Consider the following 23068-nt stretch of genomic DNA (forward strand, 5'->3'; position numbering starts at 1 on the left):
ATCCGCAAAAAAATACGGATGGCATACGGAGGTCATTCGTTTTATTTTTATTTTTTACAGACCACAAAACACATACGGTCGTGTGCATGTAGCCTTACTAGAAGATCCGTAGCAAATATCCGAGGCTGACACTTGGATTTCCGCAGCATATGTGCCTTGTTGTTCTGTCGGTTCACATGCGCTTAACAACAATCTGCACCAAAGTCTATGTAAATTTCTCAACGTGTGAACAAGCCCTAAAGGGGAAGTATATTAAACTCACGACTTAAGCTGTTTTTGGTGAAAAATGTACTATGGATTTCTTGCAGGTTCCTATCTATGAGATGCGGAACGATGGTCGTGATAACCTGCTGGGGGCGCTGTTGATTGCTGGCCAGTTTGTTATTCCAGAGGTCAGTTTTTGTTGTAATCATCTAGGTACATCTGCCAGCCCTTCCGGGTCCGTGCCTCTTCTCTACAAAAGATAGGACATGTTCGGGTTATCTAAGAATTCCGTTATGGATGCCGCTGAAATTGAAGACCTGAAAATGGTCAAGGGCAGACACAAACCATATGTGCTAGTTGTCTTGGGCTCTATGGGCAGTTGGGCCTATAACCAGATCGAAGAGAATGACCAGTGCGGTCTACTTCCTACTAGACTGCATACATAACCCTGTGCTGCTGATGGCTCCCAGGGCTCACAATTACTGGTGGATTGCCTAGGGGCGACATATGGGAGTTCCTCTGTCTCTCATTAAATCAGCAATTGGATGGCTAGCCGGGGCCTCTGTGTGTCTGCTTCTGGGGGGTAGTATTCACATTGCTGTTTTCACTATGGAGGATTGTTTTAAATATTGTAAACTTCCATATCTGGACACTAGAGGGCAGTTCACAGCTTCTGTTTATACCCAGGGACCTGGCAGAAGTAACCGTTCAATCATTCATCACATTTATTGTACAGAAAATGTCCTCCATGCTACAAGACCGACCCATGTTACTCGTTACATGCAGTGAATGTAGACAAGAGTGGTGGTGTTCACTCAGAGTAGCATTTGCCTCTGGCTGGGGTCAGACCTTTACAGATCTGATATTGATGACCTATCCTCAGGGCAGGTCATCAATATTTAAGCCCCGGGAACTCCTTTAAGTAAAACTAATGTTCTGCGTGGGTGACCCCCTTTTTTATTTTAACTCTCGGTATTGTGGATTTGCAGCAGATATAGTGAAAGTTTTCTCGGCTGGAAGATCATAGAGATAAATGTTGCCGCGCGTGTTGTGTTTCTGTTCCCTTTTAATGTGCATACAGCGTTTAAATGGATTAGAGTCGTAAGCGTCGTTAAGCGCTGTACACACAGATACAGAGAGAAGCCGTCCCTCGCTGCAGCGCTCCGTATGTAAATGTCGGCCTCGCTCCAAAACACACGGCCGGTGCTAATTGCGCTCTCTGTAAGCATGCCAAGAGCTGACAAATCCACTTTACCCTGTTTTGTGGGGAGACGGGTCTCGCGTTGTCATGTAGTGCTTATTTTGGTTTCATGGCGTCTGGTGCAGAATTGAGAAAAATCGTGCATGTAAATTAGCCATGTGAGATGAGGAAATATTACTGCTGCGGCAAACATTATGGAGGCCATTGCGCCACTCAGGATGTATAGACTTGGCTGGTGGAGCTGTAAAGCCAGAAAGAAAGTGCAGTCAAATTACTTTACTACGGCACATGTTCTAGATTATCAGAAAGTCATTGCTTCAAAAAAAAAATTAAATAAAAAATGTTGGGGCAGGCAGCGGCAAATAGGTTGCATGAGACGAAGCAATTTACAACCGCCTTTGAGAAACGGGTATCTAGTGTATGAACAGCCCGTGGTCGCCCATGAATTAAAGTAGTTCTCGGCTTTGGAAACGTGTGGCCAACGTGCAGGGACCCCCCCAGTGATGTGGGGGAAACCTGGCAGTAAATGTTCAGTATCCTTGCAGCGCCACCACAGGAGAAACTGAGCATTGCAGTTCCCATTTACATTAGGCTACTTTCACACTAGCGTTCAGAGCGGATCCGTCTGGGGTCTGCCCAAACGGATCCGCTCATATAATGCAGACTTGGGATCAGTTCAGAACAGATCCGTCTGCATTATATTGTAGAAAAAATTCTAACTGTGAAAGTAGCTTCAGACGGATCCGTCCAGACTTTACATTGAAAGTCAATAGGGGACGGATCCGTTTGAAAATTGAGCCATATTGTGTCATCTTCAAACGGATCCGTCCCCATTGACTTACATTGTAAGTCTGGACGGATCCGCTTGCCTCCGCACGGCCAGGCGGACACCCGAACGCTGCAAGCAGCGTTCAGGTGTCCGCCTGCTGAGCGGAGCGGAGGCTGAACACTGCCAGACTGATGCATTCTGAGCGGATCCGCATCCACTCAGAATGCATTAGGGCAGTACGGATGCGTTCGGGGCCGCTTGTGAGCCCCTTCAAATGGAGCTCACAAGCGGAGCCCCGAACGCTAGTGTGAAAGTAGCCGAAGTGGGTTGCCTGCGTAATTCAGGACAGGTCCTCCAGATAAAAACGCTCTTTGTAACCACTCTGGCCATGAGATGAGGACCCCCTCTGTTAACTCAGAGTTCCCTAATAGGGTGCATGTGTTGGTGATGGAGAGAAGGATCGGCCCGCTGGATATCTACATGCCCAATCCTTTTGTTCTGAGGGAGATAAGCCACTGCCCCTCTTCCTACTGAGAACGCATGCTCGGCTGAGCCAAGCAGGCATGCATATGAGAGGATTGGGAATGATGGGTGTCCGCTGAAAGAGCTATCGTATTTGTATCGCCAGTTATACTGTGCGCAGTCCACAACCCCACCTCTAAATGACTTGAGCTTGAGATTTTGGGACAGTCCTGGGAAAGCAACTTAATTGCATCAGATGTCGTATCTGGGTCCGGTGTTGTAAAGTTGACGTCCATCAATGGGCTTGTACACATGGTCGTGTTTTGCAGTTCGCAAATCTCTGATCCGCAAAACACTGATATCAGCCGAGTGCGTGCTGTCATTTTTTTTTCAGGCTCCTCTAGAAATGTCCTATCCTTGTCCGCAAAACTGTTCCATTTTCTTTGCTGGCCTGCGGAACGGACGTGTGCATGCAAGTCTGCATCCGATCTGCAGACCGACACTATGGCCACGTGCATGAGCCCTAATGGCAATCGTATTTAATTATATTACACTGTGTGGCTGCAATCTATGGGGCCTTCTGGGATGTCCGTGTAATCGCGATCTCAGTCATCTAGTGTAGGGCACGTCTGTCGTAACACTCGCTCTGCTCTTCTGACTTTTCTCTTTGCTCGTTTTCTCAGGTGTGTCTGTATTTTCATCACAAGCTCTACAGGGGAAACCGGGTGACTAAGGTGGATGCTGGAAGTTTCAATGCGTTCGCATCTCCTAACTTGCCTCCACTTGCCAACGCCGAAGTTGATATTACAAGTAAGCCCAGCCGTATAATCCCTGTAAATTTTCCTGCATGTGAGAGTCTGTGAGCGGAAGTTGAGTGAAGTCATGAAACTGGTCGAGAACAAACAAAAACTGTCCTTTTAATGATGGGTTTCATAGTAGAGTGGAGTTTCACCTCCATCACCTCTCTGCGCTCCACAACCCTCGCCGTGAATACGCCTTCATGTCCCGGAGCAAGAGGTTTACAGCTTAAATCTGGATCAGTTAGACATGGGGAAACGGGTGCTTCAGCTACTGCCAGGACCCCCCCCTGAATTCACCAGCAAGAGTAGTCCCACAACAGCAAGAGTGCCCCCACAATTGCCGGAGTGTCCTAGCCAGAATTCCCGTATAGTAGTCTCAGAATATATATTCCTTGATGGTCTTGACAGAGACCAGGGAAGCCGATCATTGGTGGTGATAGGCTGGAGGCTAACAGGCCTATCACAGGTATATTCTTATGGACACCTGCAGGTGCTCCGTAGGAATATACAGAATTTCCCATTCACAACTGTATTAAATCACAGTAGTATATGGTAGAAGCAATCTAAAGATCACATGTCCAGGTCCCCTGTGAAGGGGGCTTACAAAAAAAAAAAAAGCTTATAAAAATATTTCAAAAATAAATATCGGTAAATTCGAATCGCCCCCTTTTTATATAAATAAAGAATAAAAAAGGTCATTTGCATTTCTGCATCCACAAATGCCTGAACTATTAAAATACGGTATACGTCGTAATAAGGGTCCATTCACACATTCATTTTCAATGGGGCCAAAATGTGCTGTCCGCATCCGCACTTCCATAAAAAAATAGAACATGTCCTATTCCTGTCCGCAATTGCGGACAAGAAAAGGCATTTTCTATGAGAGTGCTGGTGATGTGCGGTCCTCAAAATGCGGAACGCACATTGCCGGTGTCCATGTTTTGCAGATCCGCAAAACACATACGGACGTGTGAATGGACCATTAAAAAAAAAATGAATGTGCTGTGGGTTGGGGCGTCAGGAGCTGGACCTCCACCAATCTGATATTGAAGGATACTGTAATCCATTGATATTACAGTCCTGGGAAACCCCTGTAAGTAATGATGGTGGCTGCGCCATGTTAACATAATGGAGATGACTCGTGCGCATGCACAGCAGTCCCAACAATGTGTTTCAGCGCAGCTTAAAACCCTGACAGACTAAAATAGCAATCTGGACTCCTTTTCTGATGTACTGCTCATGTATCGCTCCAGAGAAAAGTCCAAGATCGTGGTGACGGCATTTATTGCCTCATTGCACCCAAGACTCCCATAATATATACATTTATTTTTATTTTATTTTTTGGTTGGAAATCCTTGCTTCTGCTTACATCCAGATTTTGAGGTTTTTCGTCCCTTGTCAGTATTTCACCTGATTTCCTGTGTGGCCCGCACCGAGCTGCCATTAAAAGCCACCGAGCTGGTTTTGTTTCATAACTGAGTGGATGCGCCACTCCTTAGGGAGTTGTTATTTTAAGAATTCCTCCCTGCTGCTGATACGAGACTTTCCTATGGAAAGATTTTTTGGCCTGAGAAGGGAGTCCGTGCATGCTGGATTAAGAACAGCAACCAGGGCAGTGACCCTGATGCCAACTATATAGGACCTGCCTTATAAACCAGTTTATAGGGACGCAGAACACTCTGCTCGTAAACTGCTCTACCAGATGCACTTATTCCATCAAAGCTCCTGACTGCATCCAGTACTTAGGCTGAAGAGGAGTTAGAAGCGTAGGACAGTTTGATGTTTGGATCATATATGTGGGTGGTGATAAATTTGCCTTTAATAATGGGTCCTATTTTACAGGGTGCAGCTGTGACCGCCTATGGACACATCCACACTGCTGTATCACGTTACACTATGTTATACTTTCAGAGTAGAAATGCAGCAGAGCTGAGACTTTTGATATTTGTTGGTGGTTTTATACCGAAATGCAAATAAACCTACAGTGTAATCTTAAAGGGGTTCTGTATTTTTTTTAAACTGATAATCTATCCTCTGGATGGGTCCGACACCTGGGACCCCCGTCGATCAGCTGTTTGAGAAGGCAGTGGCGCTGGCAGTAGCGCCGCTGCCTTCTCGCTGTTTACCGCAGGTCCAGTGACGTCACAACTAGTATCAACTGGCCTGGGCGGGGCTAAGCTCTGTTCGCTTGAATGGAGCTTAGCCCCGCCCAGGCTAGGTGATACAAGTCGTGATGTCACTGGGCCAGCGGTAAAGAGCGAGACCCCCGCCGATCAGATGCTGATGATCTATCCAGAGCATAGATCATCAGTAAAAAAAAAAAACTGCAGAACCCCTTTAACGCACAAAGTGGGGATTTGTCTTTGTGTGCAAAAAAGTTGCGCATTTTGTCACAAGCCACGATTTGTCGTTTTGCGCTTCAGGTGGACATGGTTTAGTGAGAAGGATGTGGGTCTCTAAGAGGCATGCACCTCTTCCACAGTGGATGGAGCTGGAAACAGAAGGCTCATTCCATTGCATTTCCAGCCCACAGCTGTATGGAAGCTGAGCTGCAGTACCCCGGCACGGCCACTGCATAGTGTATGGCGCTGTCTACTTCCGGCTATACTGGGGTTAAACCCCCACCAGTCTGATATTTATGACCCATCCTGAGGATAGACCATCAACTATCGAAGCAAAGTACCAAAAGGCAACAGTACCATAGCAATCCCGTGCCACCAATCTTTGTAAACTTGGCTCCAGTAATATCATGCCCACATGACACGTGACTGCTGCAGCAAATTACTAGTGGTGTTGATACGCCGATACCATGTCAATGCTGGACACTGGTAAACAAAGTGGCAGGGGCGCAGCGAAGCATTGGCACAGGAGCAGCACTTTATTTTATACCATTGTAAGCGGTTTGTAAAAAAAAAAAAAATAGATTGTGTGCTTGAAAAAAAAAACTAAAAACTCCTAATCAGGACACTACAATAACCAGTCTTCAGTATTTGTGATAGGGCGTTGACGTTTCCGTATCTCGCAGCTCTTTGTGCCGTGTATAGATTTCTCTATATACTTTGTGTAGGTAGATAAGCAGCTGGATGTAGCGCACAGGCTCGTTCGTCATGCTCAACCTTACATGGTTTTCACTTCTACTCGAGCGATCAGTAATTGTGGTTATTTAAGGACAATGAGCGTCGCAAGTTCAAAGCAGAGAAATGGGGAACTGTCTAGAAGTCGCCTGGATGGTAAAATTTTTGTTCACAAAAACTGTTCTCGTGACATTTAGGCTAGGGCTACGCAACGACATGTGACAATGTCGCGTGACATATTTTGCAATGGTGTCGCGCTGCGTTGCAGTCGCAGTGCGACGCCATAGAGTAGCATTACAAAATGTCGCTCGATACATGTTGCGGTGTAGTTGTTCCCTATATGTTATGGTGTAGCCCCAGCCTTATCTCTTCTTTGATGTGTAAAGTCTGAGGCCCTGGTGACTGTGTGTCCTCTTTTGATTGTAATCAGGTGCCGTGTTGTCAGTGAGACGCTCCATTAATATGTGGCCATAATGTGTAGATCTGTTTGAATCCACACAAGGTCTCTATGAAAACGCTGCTGCACCTTGCAGGTATCGGACTCTCTCACTAGTGCAGTCTCGGGATTTGGCCTGCAACTGCAAGCAATCCTATCTTAAGATAAGAAATAAACCGTTTTTTCCCATTTTGTGTCTATAGTGAAGGACCTTTTTTATTCTTCCATAGAGCTGGCTGTGAAATCCTAGCTTTCTTTGAATACTGAGCATTGTTCTGATTTTTCCAGTTAATTGGGAGACGGTTTGGAGAGCAAACACTACGAAGAAGTTCCACGTGCACACAGACATGAACAGAAATGTGGGTCTGCTCCGAATATTTCCCGGAATCACCGCCGCCACCGTACGTATCTTTGTGTTGAAATGAGTTGCGACACACCCAGGAAGGTATAGGTGTCCGCTTCATGATGTCACTGCTGTCATTCATTGTACAGGTAAAAGCTTTTCTTCAGCCCCCCATGGAGGGCATTGTGCTCGAGACCTACGGCACTGGAAATGCCCCCAACTGTCGAATTGATTTACTTCAAGAACTGAAGGCCGCTACAGACCGCGGCGTGGCGATTATCAACTGCACGCAGTGTTTACGGGGCTCCGTCTCTGAGTCTTACGCAACTGGAAAGGTCTGTATACATAGTAAAGTATTCTTAAGCAAGCCTTAAAGGGGGGGGGGGGCTTCTCCTATAGAAGACATGTTATGTTTAGGTGGTCAGTAGGGCTGTGTTAACCCTTAAAGGAGTCAGTCTTCAGGAAATTCACATTCAAACCAGGCACATTGGTTTAGCTGAGCTGAATGTAATGATACCTTTTTATTTAGTTATCTGAAGCTGCATTACAGTGGGAAAGGCTTGTCATTCATATGCAAATGAGCTGTTAAGTGCACTGAGGGCGGACCTAGTTCTGCTGTTTTCCTAAGCCAACCCCTACCTCTCCATGATTAATAGGGGCAGGCTCCTGCACTGTCCTCTCACTTAGCCCTGAAATCTTGCGCATGCACATTAAAGATCCTTGCCACTGGGCCAGAACACCGTTTTGTACTGCACATGCGTCAGTATTCTAACGACAGCGCAGGCATGAGATTTAAAGGAGTTGTCTGGGATTTTGGTATTGATGATTATCAGTATCTGATCGGTGGAGGTTCGACTCCTGGCACCCCTGCCTATCGGCTGCCTCCTCGCAGCCTACCAAGCACAGCGCCGTACATTGTATAGTGGCTGTGTTTGGTATTGCAGTTCAGGCCCATTCGCTAGAATGGGACCGAGCTTTGTCTAGGCCATGTGACCGATTTATGTGACATCACTGGGCGAGAAAGGACACTCAATGAGCGCCACAGCTGATTGGTGGGGGTGCTGGCAGTAGCACCCCTACCGATGGGATTTTGATGGCCTATTCTGCAGATAGGTCATCAATGTTGATCTTCAGTAAACCCATTTAAGGTCCGGCGAGATGACAATGCAGGAGCTTGCCTCTGCCAATCAAGAAGGACAGGCTGGTGGTAGAGCAAGGGTGCACGCAGTGGCTTGGGCCCACCCTTGGGGCACTTAACCACTCCTTTAAATGTGTACTAAATGCAGTTTATCACAGGAATGTAGCATTGGATACCAATATAAAAAGTACTCTTATAGCCAGCAAGACCTGGAAGGTATTGTGCCTGGTTTAAATGTGATTTCCCTGCTGACTTTTGAAGAGGGTCTGTCACCTCCTCTTCTGACATGGTTTTTTGTTTTTTTTAAGCAAATACTTGTACTCTCCAGGAAATCACAATTCTGAGGCATCTTTACATCTGCATTGTTGGGCGTAACCATTTCTCTTGTTGGAGGGGTGTGTGATACTGTCCAGTCAGTGCAGACTATGTAGGGACACACCCTTTTTTTAAAGGAGTAACCGAGATACAGGACAAAACAAAGAGGTGAAAGGTCCTTTTTATAGACTGTTGTACAGGATGAGAGAAGCACAACTACTTTCATTGCAAGCCTCCACCACAAGTCTGTTCACAGGTTATATGCGTTATTGCAACTTGACTGTATCCACTACAGGGAAGCCGAGGTGCACTACAGGCATGATGCTGTCTGCGGAAGAAAGCAGACAGGGTTTTCTTATGCTGGTCAACCTATTTAATGCAAGGCTTAAAGGGGTTGTCCCACAAAAATATTCTACAGTTTTCAAACCACCGTCTGGATCTGAATACTTTTGTAACTGCATGTATTAAAAAATTTAGCATAGCCACTGAGTTATTCGAAAAAAGTATCTGTATAGCGCCACCTGCTGTTCGTTCTTTTTCTTATTTCTTTGTCCGGCTCACTGGGATGGCCGCACATGCTCAGTTTCATCCTTCGACTGCCTCCTGAGCTGTGATAGGGAGACCATGGACACGCCCCCTGAGCTGCAGCAGAAAAGACACGCCCCTTGAGCTGTCTGCTTGATATAAATCTAGCAGAGCAATGAATGGGGAGATCTCTGGATCCATGTGAGGTGCAGGGCTGGTTCTAGCTTCGTTAGAAAGAGATCGCCATGTCCTATATGATGTCCGATTTTTTTATTTACAATAGTCATGGGATAGCCCCCTTTTCAAGGGATCCTATCAATTGGGTAACTTGCCACATATGTCCCTTCCCTTTGTGACCCAGCTCAGCTACTTATCCTTTTGGGGTCACGCTTGCAGTTCAGATGTCTGTTTCTTAGTAGTCGGGAAGTTTACCTCCTTTCCTTGAACCCTGCAGTAGTCCTTTTTGAATCTGTTAAATAAATACTATTGCACCCATCATTTCAGCTTCAATAGGACCGCACGCAGGAGCCCCTGAAACTTGTCTGGGTGACAGGTCCTTAGAATTACCCAGTTTTAATAATATTAGAAAGTCCCAGATACCTTGCTTTCTATGATGGGATCTTCATTTAAAGGGGTTATCTGAGAATTGTTTTTTTTAAATGATTACATATCCTCTGGATAGGTCATCAGTAACTGATCGGTGGGGATCCAACAACCGGGACCCCCGCCGATCAGTAGCGCTGTGGCCATCTCACAGCTTTGTTACAAAATAAAATGTTGTGAGCCGCCACTCTCCAAGCAGAGAGCAGTATCAGTGTAAATATAAAAACAATTAATTTGTTTCATAAAAATATAAAAGCAGTGTCACTATTATAATACTATTCAGAAATGAATGATGGCCACTTCCTATGTCTGGCCTCCTGGTAGATGTAACCGGCCAGTTATGGGGTGCCTCATCAATAATGTATCTATTAAAATGGGTAATTTGTATCCCGTTTGAGATAGTACAAGGAGAGGGATCAGGCGATAGAGATCAATAGCTGCTCTATCCAATCCTTTAGTAGTCGTGGTGTCAGATTAGGATGCTTTATTCACAGCGTATCCTATTTTGAGATGTCTATAAATGGCCCCCAAAAATACTCAATTATTGTCCAATAGTAGAGCCCTATTAGAATTGGTCAATCTTCTTTGCAGACTTTTTTATAGTAATATATATTTTTTTTTTATCAATACTCCAGTTATATGTATATATCACAGTATAATGGTTAATTTCCAGTATGCATATACTTAAAGGGGTTCTGCACTTTGTTTTAACTGATCAGCATCTGATCGGCGGGGGTCCGACACCCAGGACCCCCGCTGATCAGCTGTTTGAGAAGGCAGCGGTGCTCCAGTAGCGCCGCGGCCTTCTCACTGTTTACCGCCGGCCCAGTGACGTCACGACTAGTATCAACTAGCGTGGGCGGGGCTAAGTTTTATTCCCCATTATAGTGAATGGGGCCGGAGCGGACTTCCGGCGGCACGCGTGCACTAGTGGCAGCACAGATCCGGCAGGCTGTTCACCCACTAATGTGAAAGTAGCCTAAGGAGTCTAGATCACTATTTTTCTTATTTTCCTACCGCCCCCATTCCCCTGCTGTCAGCATTCAAAGCTGTGCTGAAATACACAGTCTGTACTGCTGTGCTAACATAATGGAGAGGTCTCCTGTGCATGGCAGTCCTGACCATGTATTTCAGTGCAGCTTTGAGTGCTGACAATACTACTCATGTATTACTGCAGATAATAGTCCAGAATTGAAGTGAAAGGTTCCCTTTAAAGAGGACTGTTACTACTCACATGTCTGTTTTACTATATTGTGGTATTACACCTGAAATGGCAATTCTAGAGCATCTTCCCTTATGCCATTCCTCAATTATAGCTGCTAGAAGTTTATGCATAAAGTTCCATATGGGTGTCACCACATGGAGATGTGTCCCTGTCTGACACTGGCAGCGCTGATTGGATACTGGTAACACCTAGTTGTAACCTTTTATTCATAAACCTCTAGCAGGAGTAATAGAGGAAGGGCACAACATAGCCTTATAAGCAGGCTCGGACTGGCCCACAGGGGTACAGGTGAATCCCCCGGTGGGCCCCTAGTCCCCCACCCCCTGCACAAGCGGCACATAACACAGTAGACTTACTGCACTACATACGTATATTCAATGTACAGCACCTCAACAGCCTATGTTTATATAAAAAAAAAAACTTGATAGATTATTAAAGAAACTCCCCAGTTTATTATTAGACACGATCAGAGCTGAGACGACTTCTAGGTACAGAGGAAAGCTAGCCAGTGTCCTCTTTTCCCCAGGACCTACCTCCTTAAAGCGGCTGCAGGGACCTCTATATTCAATCATCTGGTAGCATATTGCTGCTGTATGAGCAGGTAATAATTGAATGTATCCATACAGTGGGCCCCCAAAATAAATTTTACTGGTGGACCCTAGGGACCCCAGTCCGACACCGGTTATAAGAATAGAGTCTTCAGAATGCTTATTGCACAGGGAATACGAATAGTGGTAGTGCAGCCTAAAACATAATAGAAATAAATGAGGTCCCAGGGCAACCACAAAATTGCAAAACAAAAATGGATTTTTTGCAATTCTGGAGTTACGCTAACTTGCCAGTCATGCTTTAACCCGTAAAGGACCCTCGCTGTACATTAACGGCGCTGGTGGACGTGACTTAAGGACCAGCGCCGTACATGTACGGTGGGCTGATCGGGCGGGTGCAGGAGCTGCGCCTGCACGATCTGCAGCACAGACCCAACAGTCACTGACAGCCGGGCCCCTGGTGCATACGCCGTCATCGGTGTAAACACCCATGCCGGCGTATTAACCCCTTGTATGCCCTCCGCATCTCCATCGGGTCCCCGCACTTGCCTTCTACGGAAGCCTGTGAGATCCAGCCCCTTAGGCTGGGTCAGATTTCACTGGGGTTCGTTTCCTTCTGCGCCCTGCCGTGTGCCCGTACAGCAGTTTACGATCACAAATGGGGTGTTTCTGTAAACTACAGAATTGGGGTAATAAGTATTAAGTTTTGTAAAATTGAGTAAGATGTCGCACTAAGAACACTCAAACGACACCAGGTGCTCCTGTAAATTGAGGCCACTCACTCAATCTAGAAAAGCATATACGTATATAGGTGAACAGGGCACTCAAGGATAGCTGCGACCGTGTATTTTAAGCAAAGATGAGCTTTATTGATAATATAAATATATTTGATGCATAAAACAATCAAGAATGCAGTAGAATAAATAGGTTATTAACAAATAAATATAATGAATATTCGACAGAGCAAAGGCTATTATTCGATTAATCAGCAAATATTCAATAGTCCAATATTGTAAATCTTGGATCCAATGATTGTGAACATCCAAAGACTTGTTTGCAATAAGTCTATTCGTTTTTTACTTTCATATTGAGACAACAGTCATATGCTTTGCAGTTATTCAAATAGTCGCGGCGGCGTCCCGCCAAAGCGACGTGAATGGCAGCAACTCACTGCTGAAAGCTTGCAAGCGAATTAAGTCCATTACCTTTGTATCGACCAAGTGTTCGTCCGAAATAATCACAAGAGCCTTCAAGTGTACTTACTCCCAGGATCTGCCTTTAGATATTTGTAGCAGTATTCAATCAGGAGATTAAAGCCGGCTCTCTGTTCGGTTATGGTCGATTAATGGTAAGGTAGGTTTTTTCAGTACAAAGATGGGGTGTAGCACCAGACGCGTTTCGGGGTCCAACCCCTTCCTCAGTGGTATGCTTCACCCCATCCATAACCCCTCTTTTATACTGGATGTTACTTGTTTAACTTGGTCTCAATCCAATCTTCATTTCCTGTCTGTCGGTACTCAGGTGTTCCACATTGTATCACAATCACAAAGAGAGATGTCAGATGTGGAAACTAAAAAATACTTTTGCTGACTTTTGCAATACATCATATTTCTGCAATTTTCACCCAGTTATATACTTTAAATTTCTACATCCATTAATGCAAAAAACGCATCTGGGACACCATGCGTTTTTAATGCGGTTTCCATGCGTTTTTCGCATTTTCACTTAAATAAAGGTACATATTGCCCATCAACAATATATATTAATTTTAAAACATTAAGAACAATATCAAATACCATTTCTGTCTGTGATACTCTGGTATTCCACATTATATCACAATCACAAAAAGAAATGTCCTATATGGAAACTAAAAAATAAAATATCATATGTGGAACCTAAAAAATGCTTTTGCTGGCTTTTGCAATTCATCACATTTCTGCAATTTCACCCAGTTATATACTTTAAATTTCTGCATCTATTGATGCAAAAAACGCATATGGACACCATGCGTTTTTGATGCGGTTTCCATGCGTTTTTTTTTTTTTTTTTTTTTTTTTTTTGCATTTTCACTTAAATAAAGGCACATATTGCCCATCCACAATATATATTAGTTTTAAAACATTAAGAACAATATCAAATACCACTAAAAGTCTCTATTACAACTTTAAAAGGGAAATATAGACAGGATTATAATCTACCAAATGACTCCTAAATAAATATGTTAAAATGCACAAATTGTATAAAACTGTCGATATAGACATAAAAGATATAAAAATGATTCATGTTAATACGAGGGATGTGTTATGGGGGGCGCCCACGTCTAGAGGAAAAACCGACTGTAATATAAACAGTCAGTTAAACGTCGAAACGTCGGCGCCCACCAATTACTTATAAGAATCCAAAGAGTTCAAACTCTGCATTGAGTCCTCTTGGTATAAGAGTATCGAACTCAAAGATTCGCTTGGTTTCAAGTCTCGACATCCTTTCAATATGGTTGCCACCTCTCCATTCTTTCTCCACTTTATCAATGGCTAAAAACCTCAAACCTGAGGGATCCTGATTATGTGTAATTTTAAAGTGGTATGATAGCGAATGGTTCTCAAATCCCTTCCGTATATTATTTATATGCTCCGAAATACGTTTTTTTAAAGATCTTTTAGTTCTGCCTATGTATAATTTACACGGGCATTCCATAGCGTAAATAACATTCTCTGAATTGCACGTTAGACAATCCTTTATTAGATGACGATGATTGTTATTAATGGACACCAATTCGTTGGTTCTTTTTTGGAAAGATGTTAGTTTGCAGTTCCTACAGGTACCACACCTAAAAAAGCCCTGTAGACCTATCCAACTTGAAATGGTGGATTCCCTATTTAATTGTTTTTTCACCGTAGGGGCCACTTTTATACTTAAATTAGGTGCTTTTGTAAAGGTGATTTTTGGATTTACCGGCATTAAGGTTCCTATAATCTTGTCCTTTTGTAACTGCAAAGCATATGACTGTTGTCTCAATATGAAAGTAAAAAACGAATAGACTTATTGCAAACAAGTCTTTGGATGTTCACAATCATTGGATCCAAGATTTACAATATTGGACTATTGAATATTTGCTGATTAATCGAATAATAGCCTTTGCTCTGTCGAATATTCATTATATTTATTTGTTAATAACCTATTTATTCTACTGCATTCTTGATTGTTTTATGCATCAAATATATTTATATTATCAATAAAGCTCATCTTTGCTTAAAATACACGGTCGCAGCTATCCTTGAGTGCCCTGTTCACCTATATAAGTATTAAGTTTTGTTTGGCTGTTAACCCTTGCTTTGTTAGGGTACTTTCACACTTGTGTTAAACTTTTCCGGTATTGAGTTCTGTCTTAGGGGCTCAATACTGGAAAAAAAACTGATCAGTTTTATCCTAATGCATTCTGAATGGAGAGCAATCCGTTCAGGATGCATCAGGATGTCTTCAGTTCAGTCACTGTACGTTTTTGGACGGAGAATGTACTGCAACATGCTGCAGTGTTTTCTCCGTCCAAAATTCCGGAACACTTGTCGGAATGCCGAATCCGGCATTATTTTCCATTGAAATGCATTAATGCCGGCCCCAAGTGTTCTGGAAAAATGGATCCGGTTTTGCGGTCTGCGCATGCTCAGACCGCAAAAAAATGTGAAAGATGAATACTGGATCAGTTTTTCCAAATGACAACCGGAGAGACAGATCCGATATTGCAATACATTTGTGAGACGGATCCACATCCTGATTCGTCTACAAATGGTATCCGTTTGCATACAGATTGCCGGCGACGGAACTGCCTGCCGAAATCCAACAACGCAAGTGTGAAAGTAACCTTACCGGAAATTTTTTTAGTTAAAATGGAAAAATCTGCCAAAAAAGTGAAATTCTGAAATTTCATCTTACATTTTTCCTAAAGGGTTAAAAAAGTTTGTAAAATCAGTTTGCATACCTTGAGGGGTGTAGTTTCTAAAATGGGGTCATTTCTGGGTGGTTTCTATTATGTAAGCCTCGCAAAGTGACTTCAGACCTGAACTGGTCCTTTTTAAAAAGTGGGTTTTAGAAATTTTTGGAAAAATTTTAAGATTTGCTTCTAACGTCCCCAAAAAATAAAATGTCATTCACAAAATGATCCGATCGTAAAGTAGACATATGGGGAATGTAAAGTAATAACTATTATATGAGGTATCACTATCTGTTTTAAAGCAGAGAAATTGAAATCTGGAAAGTTGTGAATTTTTCCACTTTTTTTGCAAATTTGGTATTTTATTTTTTTAAATAAAAATGAAAAATATTGAATGAAATTTACCACTATCATGAAGTACAATGTGTCACAAAAAACAGTTCTCAGAATGGCTTGGATAAGTAAAAAGCGTTCCAAAGCTATTACCACATTAAAGTGGTCATATATCTGAAAAAATGGCAGGGTCCTGAAGGTGAAAAATGGCAGGGTCCTGAAGGGGCTAACCGCATGCAGTTCTATTATGTTTTGAGGCTGTACTGCTACACAGTGATCTTCGATTGTGCACTTGTTATAGTTGCCCTGCAACAACCCCACCCCCCCCCCCCCAGCCGTATTTCTTCACCATTTTAAAGATCTCTTCTTGTTGTCAATTAATGGGATCGTTATCTGCTCCCAGAGGCCGAAAACGTGAACTCGCCCTAATGCAGTTGATACGATACAGTTGAATTCAGCTCGTCACATAGCCTGTGGCAGAATCTACACAACAAACACTTCCCTCCATTTCAGTAAACTAATAGCACACTAACTTTCTTTTTCTCAGTTCTGTACCTCTTATGTTTTTGCATGGTTTCTTGTGCAGTCTTCTCATGCTTTCTATTTCATGTTTGGGGGCCGATTAGAGTTGCCTGATTTTTTTTTTTAAAGAGTTTGTCAAGGTTTAGAAAAACATGGCTGCTTACTTCCAGAGAAACGCACACACCTGTATACAGGTTATTTTCTCAGCTCAGCCCGATTTACTTAGAGCTGAATGGCAGTACCATACATAACCTATGGACAAACGTGGCAGTGTACTCGGAAGAAAGCAACCTTGTTTTGAATGCCTTATTTGTGAATTAAAGGGGTTATGCCATGTTGGATATAAAACATGAAAACCAGACGACATATAGTACACAACAATCTCTTTCTAACAAAGCTAGAACCAGCCCTGTACCTCACATGGGCCCAGAGGTCTCCTCATTCATTTGCTCCAGTTGATCTCCTACATTTATTTCAAGTTGGCAGCTCAGGAAGAGGGGTGTCCTTTCTGCTACAACGGTCTCCCTGTAACTGTCACAACTACTGGAGATACGGCGGATGCAGTGGAGGATGGAACAGAGCTTGTGCGACCACCTCAGCAGTTGGACCTGCACATTACTGGAACATTTTGTAACGGAAAGTAAATTACAAAAGTAACCTAATTGTTCATGCTGATTTATTTTAAAATAACAACATTTAATGCGTGTACAACCCCTTTAAGAGGCTTTAGGCTACTTTCACACTCGCATTTGATGCAGATCCGTCATGCATCCGTTCAGAACGGATCCGTTTGTAATATCTTTAACATAGCCATTGAACACCATTGTGTGCAGGCAGAGTTTTGGTGTCCGCCTCCCAGGCGGAATGGAGCGATGAACGGAGGCAAACTGATGCATTCTAAGCGGATCCTTTTCCATTCAGAATGCATTAGGGCAAAACTGATCCGTTTTGGACGGCTTGCGAGAGCCCTGAACGGATCTCACAAACTGAAAGCCAAAACGCCAGTGTGAAAGTAGCCTCAGCCAGTGCTACTAAGTTAGTAAGTGCGCCGTTCTTCATCAGGGGTCTCTTGAAAAAATGTTTTTGCCCAAACCAGACACCTTTTTTAAAGGGGTTGTGCAGTGCTAAATATTGATGACCTGTCTGCACGAAGATGTCATCAATATAGATCGCCGGGTGTCCGACTCTCGACACCCCCAGCGATCAGCTGCTTTAAGTGCGAGCGCTGTAATTACCTGTGTCGTCTCGCTTGTAGAGGCAGTGTAGTTCCAACTGATCGTCCCATATAAGTAGAGCGCAGGTACCTCAAACAGCTGATCCTTCGGGGGAGCCATCAGTTGGACCCCTGTCGATTTGATGACCTCACCTGAGGATAGGTCATCAATATTTTTTACACTGGACAACCCCTTTAACTCACACATGGATAGACAGCGCGTTACACAGAAGATATCACTTCCTTTGACCACCCCCGGTTGCCCAGATAGGCATGCAGGCTGCTTAGCAGTGTTACGTACGAATTGTTCAGAATAGATTAGCTAGTTAATAGTAAATACGTCTTTAGTGGCCACGTGTGACATCCACATGGCAAATAGTTTTTCTTTAGTAAAAGTGACAATTTCTCTCATTACTTCAGACAGTAAATTATTGAAGTTTGGTTTTGACCTGTTTTCTTATTTCTGCAGTCTCTTACGGTGGTCGGAGTGATTCCTGGAGGCGATTTGACTCCAGAAGCTGCTCTGGTGAAGTTGTCCTATGTTCTTGGCAAAACTCACCTCCCACTGGAGCAGAAGACCCAGGTAAGTGTCACAAGTCCAGAAATAAATCCATGACATGGGGCCCATTCATTTTGTATTGGTTCCCCTGTTCAGATTTGGTGAAAGTTGTCTTGTGTATCACATGGTGAGGATTGTAGTGCCGCCAGGGGCTGGAACCATCTGTTTGTGGAGTTTTCTAGGCAAAAAGATGGATAAATCCTTTATTGTACATTGGCTGCAATGGTTTGAACTGCACTAGCGGGCACAGCCACACTGGATAAAGGATCATCAGCGGGGGGCTTGGGGTGATGAGACCCACCTGTACATTGATATCCTATTCTGAGAATAGGCCATTGGAGTTATATCCTGGAAAGCCTCCATGTGTTGAGGGTTATAGATATTAATGACCTTTCCTTAGGATAGATCCTCGTTAATAGACCCAGTGGGTCTGACACCCAGCACCTCCACCAATCAGCTGTCCGCAGCAGACACCAGAACTAACGCAGACCGCTCCATACAATGTAGAGGCCGCACTGGGTTACATTTACTTGAATGGGAGCCTGCAGTAACCCACCACGGCCACTACACGGTGGTGGCGCTGTGCTTCTGGCTCAGTTTGTCAGTGTTTCTGCAGGCGGCTGCTGTGTACAGCTGATTGCATGGGGGTGCTGGTGTCGGACCCCAATTGATGTGATACTGAGGACCAAGATGCCAGATTATCAGCTGATGCGTTCTGCCTTCGCCCCCTGGTTATCTCTCACTTCTTAGCACAACCCAGCTTAGCCATATACCGTTTGGAAACCCCCTTTTCTGTCTTGTGTATCTAATATATAAAAAAATTAATCCTTAGAATCTGAATAAAAAAAATCCATTAGAAAAACTTCTTCTTTTCCTTTTCTTTTTAATAACATCATCTTCTCAAAAACTCTTCTTAATAAAAGCCTATACATATTTTATTGTATTTTTTTTTTCTGTGCAATTTTTCTTTATTAAAAAATGGGCCGGATCGGGCTTCCTAGACTATATTGCTGTTGTTTTGTTTTTTAAATGAAATGAATTTTTAAGCTTCAGGCTTGCAAAGGACATAATGTAAGATACAACGTAAGCGTCTTCACAGTATTATCAGAGGAGCTGAGCTTTCCCTTAAAGGGATTGCTTGTTTTGTCGTAGCCCATTTTGTTAGAAATGTCCCCGGATAATAAGCAGACGATGGGGTTTTCCAGTACGGTGTCCACCTTTCCCCAGTAATCCACCAAACCTATAGAGGAACCGATCAGCAAGTGTTCAGGGTCACTGCAGCGCCACCACAGGGGAAATAAAGCATTACACAAGTCCTATTGAAATCGATAAGCCGCCCCCGTTATATATGGTCCGCTAGTGTAAGAGATGCTCTTTTTAGCCAGTCTGGCCAACTGAAGGAGCCCCATCTGTTATGGTCCATTCACACGTCCGCAAAATGGGTCCGCATCCGTTACGCAATTTTGCGGAACAGGTGCGAACCCATTCATTTTCAATGGGGCCGGAATGTGCTGTCCGCATCCGCGGATCCGCACTTCCGTTCCGCAGAAAAATAGAACATTTTCTATGAAAGTGTCGGCGATGTGTGGTCCGCAAAATGCGGAACGCACTTTGCCGGTGTCCGTGTTTTGCAGATCCGCAAAACGCATACGGACGTGTGAATGGACCCTTAAAGGGGTATTTCAGTTATTCCCAAATGCTGTACTGGACTATCTCCTGCGCACATAAATGGAGCGGTGGTGCACATTTTCGACCTTCAGGGTGGCTCCCTGTTCATGCGGGCCCTATTATAACCGAATACCCCTTTAACTCTATTCCCTACCATAGGCATACCCTACCACACATTAGGATGCTGTTGATTTATCTTTTCTTTACACACTCTGCTGGTCCGTCCTCCAACCACAGCAGCTGCCTTTACCTGGCTATACCTGCAAAGATTCTGCCATTCTCCCCCCCCCCCCCCCCCCCCCCGGCCGCCTCTATCCTGAGCAATGGTGCCAATATGTTATTCATGCCACTGTCAAGTGGGTGGTGCGTGGGGCTGATTCTCAATGGGGAATGGAACAGAGCTCTAACACAGTCCAATCAGCCGGGCGACATCAAAATTGTTCTCCAGTCCCTGTCTACGCTAGGGACCCAACCCCCTACGCCTGGACAATTTATGGCGTCCATAGCGTATCAGGAGCCAAAACTAAAAGGGCAGAGGCCTAAAATCTCTGCAGCTTTAGCCATGTACAGGCAGCTGTTACAGGCCCAGTCAGAAGAACTCCGCAAAGATTTGCCACCAGGTGCACATTTTTAGCGTGTTGAGGAATCATCCAGCCCTGATCTCTCTCCACCACAACTGCCCATTATGGACCATCATGCTGGCTATACACATACATGTCCATCAAACCTGCACACCATCGCTTGTATGGGGGGGGGGGGTCCTCCTAACTTTCCCCTGATGGCAGAGGTCCTTATGGGAAGATAAAGTGCTGCCAGAGGTATCTAGCAGTGGCTTCCTCTCTTCTTCATGATCATAACCCATACAAGCTCTCCCTAACCGAGGTTGCATGTATGTGAGCGGGGGATCAGCAGAGGCAGGTATCCTTATCTATTAGTCTAGTAGTTGGACAGGTGTGCGTGATATTAATGGCTTTTATGTAAGATGATGATGATGAGATATTTAGTAGAGGCAGAAGAAACCCTGTGGTGAACAAGGCCGGACATACACATGAGAGAACTGCTGGCTGAAGGCTCTTTCAGCCCATTGCTATCTTACGTGTATGGTTGGCCTTGTTCTTCATCTATGACTAGTCTATTAAAAATCCCCTCGGCCCTAAATACAAGGCATCGTGCATAATCTATTATTATCGTTTATACCTGTCCCAACTAAACCAGGATATAATGATGCAGTTTTTCAAGTGCTACCTGGTATTTAAGCAGGATGGGGAGAGTAGTGATTGCTCTATTGTTAGTACAGCAATTACAATGACTAGGATATGGCTGTAGGTGTGGTGCCCGGCTTCATATGGTAACCGAGAGGCAGCAGTATACCCGTCAACAAATTGTGACATAGGGGCTACACTCTGTTCATAAGGGGCAAGCAGTGGGATCCAATACGTTTCTCCACATGCATATGATAATAATTCTATTCATTTCAGAAGGTTTTTAAAACTTTTCTACTCCACCCAACTTCTCCAATGCACAAGACTGGGTCTACACTGCAGACACTTATGACGGTTATGGTGATAGCGGTGCACTAGGCATCCTGTTGATGTGTCCTGGATATGGTTGTCAGATAGATAAAGGCTACTTTCACACTAGGGTTTTTGCTGGATCGGGCAGGGCTCAGCAAAAACACTTCCGTTACTGATAATACAACCGTCTGCATCCATTATGAACGGATCCGGTTGTATTATCTTTAACATAGCCAAGACGGATCCGTCATGAACTCCATTGAAAGTCAATGGGGGACGGATCCGTTTTCTATTGTCAGAGAGAACCCATTGACTTGCCTTGTGGGTCATGACGAATCCGTTTTGCTACACATGGACGGAAAGCAAACCGCAGCATGCTGTGGTTTGCTCTCCTGTATGAGATCGGAGCATTCTGTTCTGTTCAGTTACGTTTTGTCCCCATTGACAATGAAGTGTTTTTTTCCAGTATTGAGACCCTATGACGCATCTCAATACCGGAAACTAGAAACGCTAGTGTGAAAGTAGCCAAAGATGCCTTGTGCTGCTTTATCATCCAGTATTCAAAAGGCTCCATTTACAATTTTTTTTTGTTTGCACTTCTTTCAGTTGTAAAAAAATAAAAATAAATACACTATACAGTTTTTACTGTTTCTTTCACATTTTTTTATTTACAGCTTCATTTTTTTACTGTATACATAGAGCAATCAATTTTCAAATCCAATAGAGATTTTCTATGGAAAAAGCGCCAGAAAAAAAGCCAGAGCATGCTGTAGTATGAGAAAATGCACATAGGCGATGCAAGAAACTTGCTTTGGAGTGAATTTTATAATTAAAGTAACATCTGACTGCATGAAAAAAAAAAAAAAAAAAAAAAAAAAAAAAGAACATGGGCAGGATTGATGGGCAGTACAGAGAATCCCTAGGGGGACAAAAAAAAGTGAAATGCACAAAGTTTTTCACCCCTTTCCCAATTTTAGGTATCAAAATAAACATAATTGGTATCGCTGTGTCCAAAAATGTCCAAACTAGTAAAATATAAGTCCTCACATAGCTCTGTAGTTGGACTTAACTTTTTATTTTATTTTATTTTTTATGGTTGTCGGAATATGGGGATGCAAAAAAAGTTTTTTTTTTATTTTTTTTAAAAAGCAGTAAAACATAAAAATTAATAAATTTGGTAATGCTGGAATCGTACTGACCCGCCGAATAAGATTATCCCAGTTTTTGGTGGGATTGCTTTATTTTATTTTTTTCACCCACAAAGAATTTTCACATTTTCTATATAAAATACAGTAAATGAAATAGTGCTGTTAAAAATACAATACAATATTTGTCCCACAAAAGTCAAGCCTTCATAAGGTTATATAAATGAAAAAGTAAAAAGTTATGGCTTTTGGAAGTTGTGGAGAGAAATTTTTTTTTATGAAAACTGGCCTGGTCCCAAAGCGTTTAAAGTGTCACTGTGTAGGGACACACCCTGTTGACAAGGGGGATGGGGGGGGGGAACACCCAGATGTAAAGTTATTTATACTTTACCAGGAGGAATAACAGAGGAGTCAATTCTGGTATTCGTTATGAAATGTCACTTATATCAGGAGGGGTGAATGGTTCTCATTTGCACCTAAACCTTCGAACAATTGTATTTATAACCATTACATATCCTATCAAAACAATTTTTGTAATATATT

The 23068-nt window shown here is 43.4% G+C and overlaps 1 protein-coding gene and 1 long non-coding RNA gene across 3 annotated transcripts in view; both read left to right on the forward strand.

The window, feature by feature from the left end:
• The window catches only part of LOC120981392, a 643721-nt gene that overhangs the window by 521445 nt on the left and 99208 nt on the right, over positions 1 to 23068 (forward strand). The window lies entirely within an intron of this gene.
• The window catches only part of ASPG (asparaginase), a 76397-nt gene that overhangs the window by 27847 nt on the left and 25482 nt on the right, over positions 1 to 23068 (forward strand). For both annotated transcript variants that reach the window (XM_040410878.1, XM_040410877.1), the window contains exons 5-9: positions 309 to 392; positions 3320 to 3446; positions 7235 to 7347; positions 7439 to 7624; positions 18109 to 18222. In XM_040410878.1, the coding sequence (XP_040266812.1) occupies positions 309 to 392; positions 3320 to 3446; positions 7235 to 7347; positions 7439 to 7624; positions 18109 to 18222 (624 nt within the window). The remainder of the gene's footprint in view (positions 1 to 308; positions 393 to 3319; positions 3447 to 7234; positions 7348 to 7438; positions 7625 to 18108; positions 18223 to 23068) is intronic.

This window comes from Bufo bufo, chromosome 11, assembly GCF_905171765.1.
Source record: "Bufo bufo chromosome 11, aBufBuf1.1, whole genome shotgun sequence".
Lineage (NCBI taxonomy): Eukaryota > Metazoa > Chordata > Amphibia > Anura > Bufonidae > Bufo > Bufo bufo.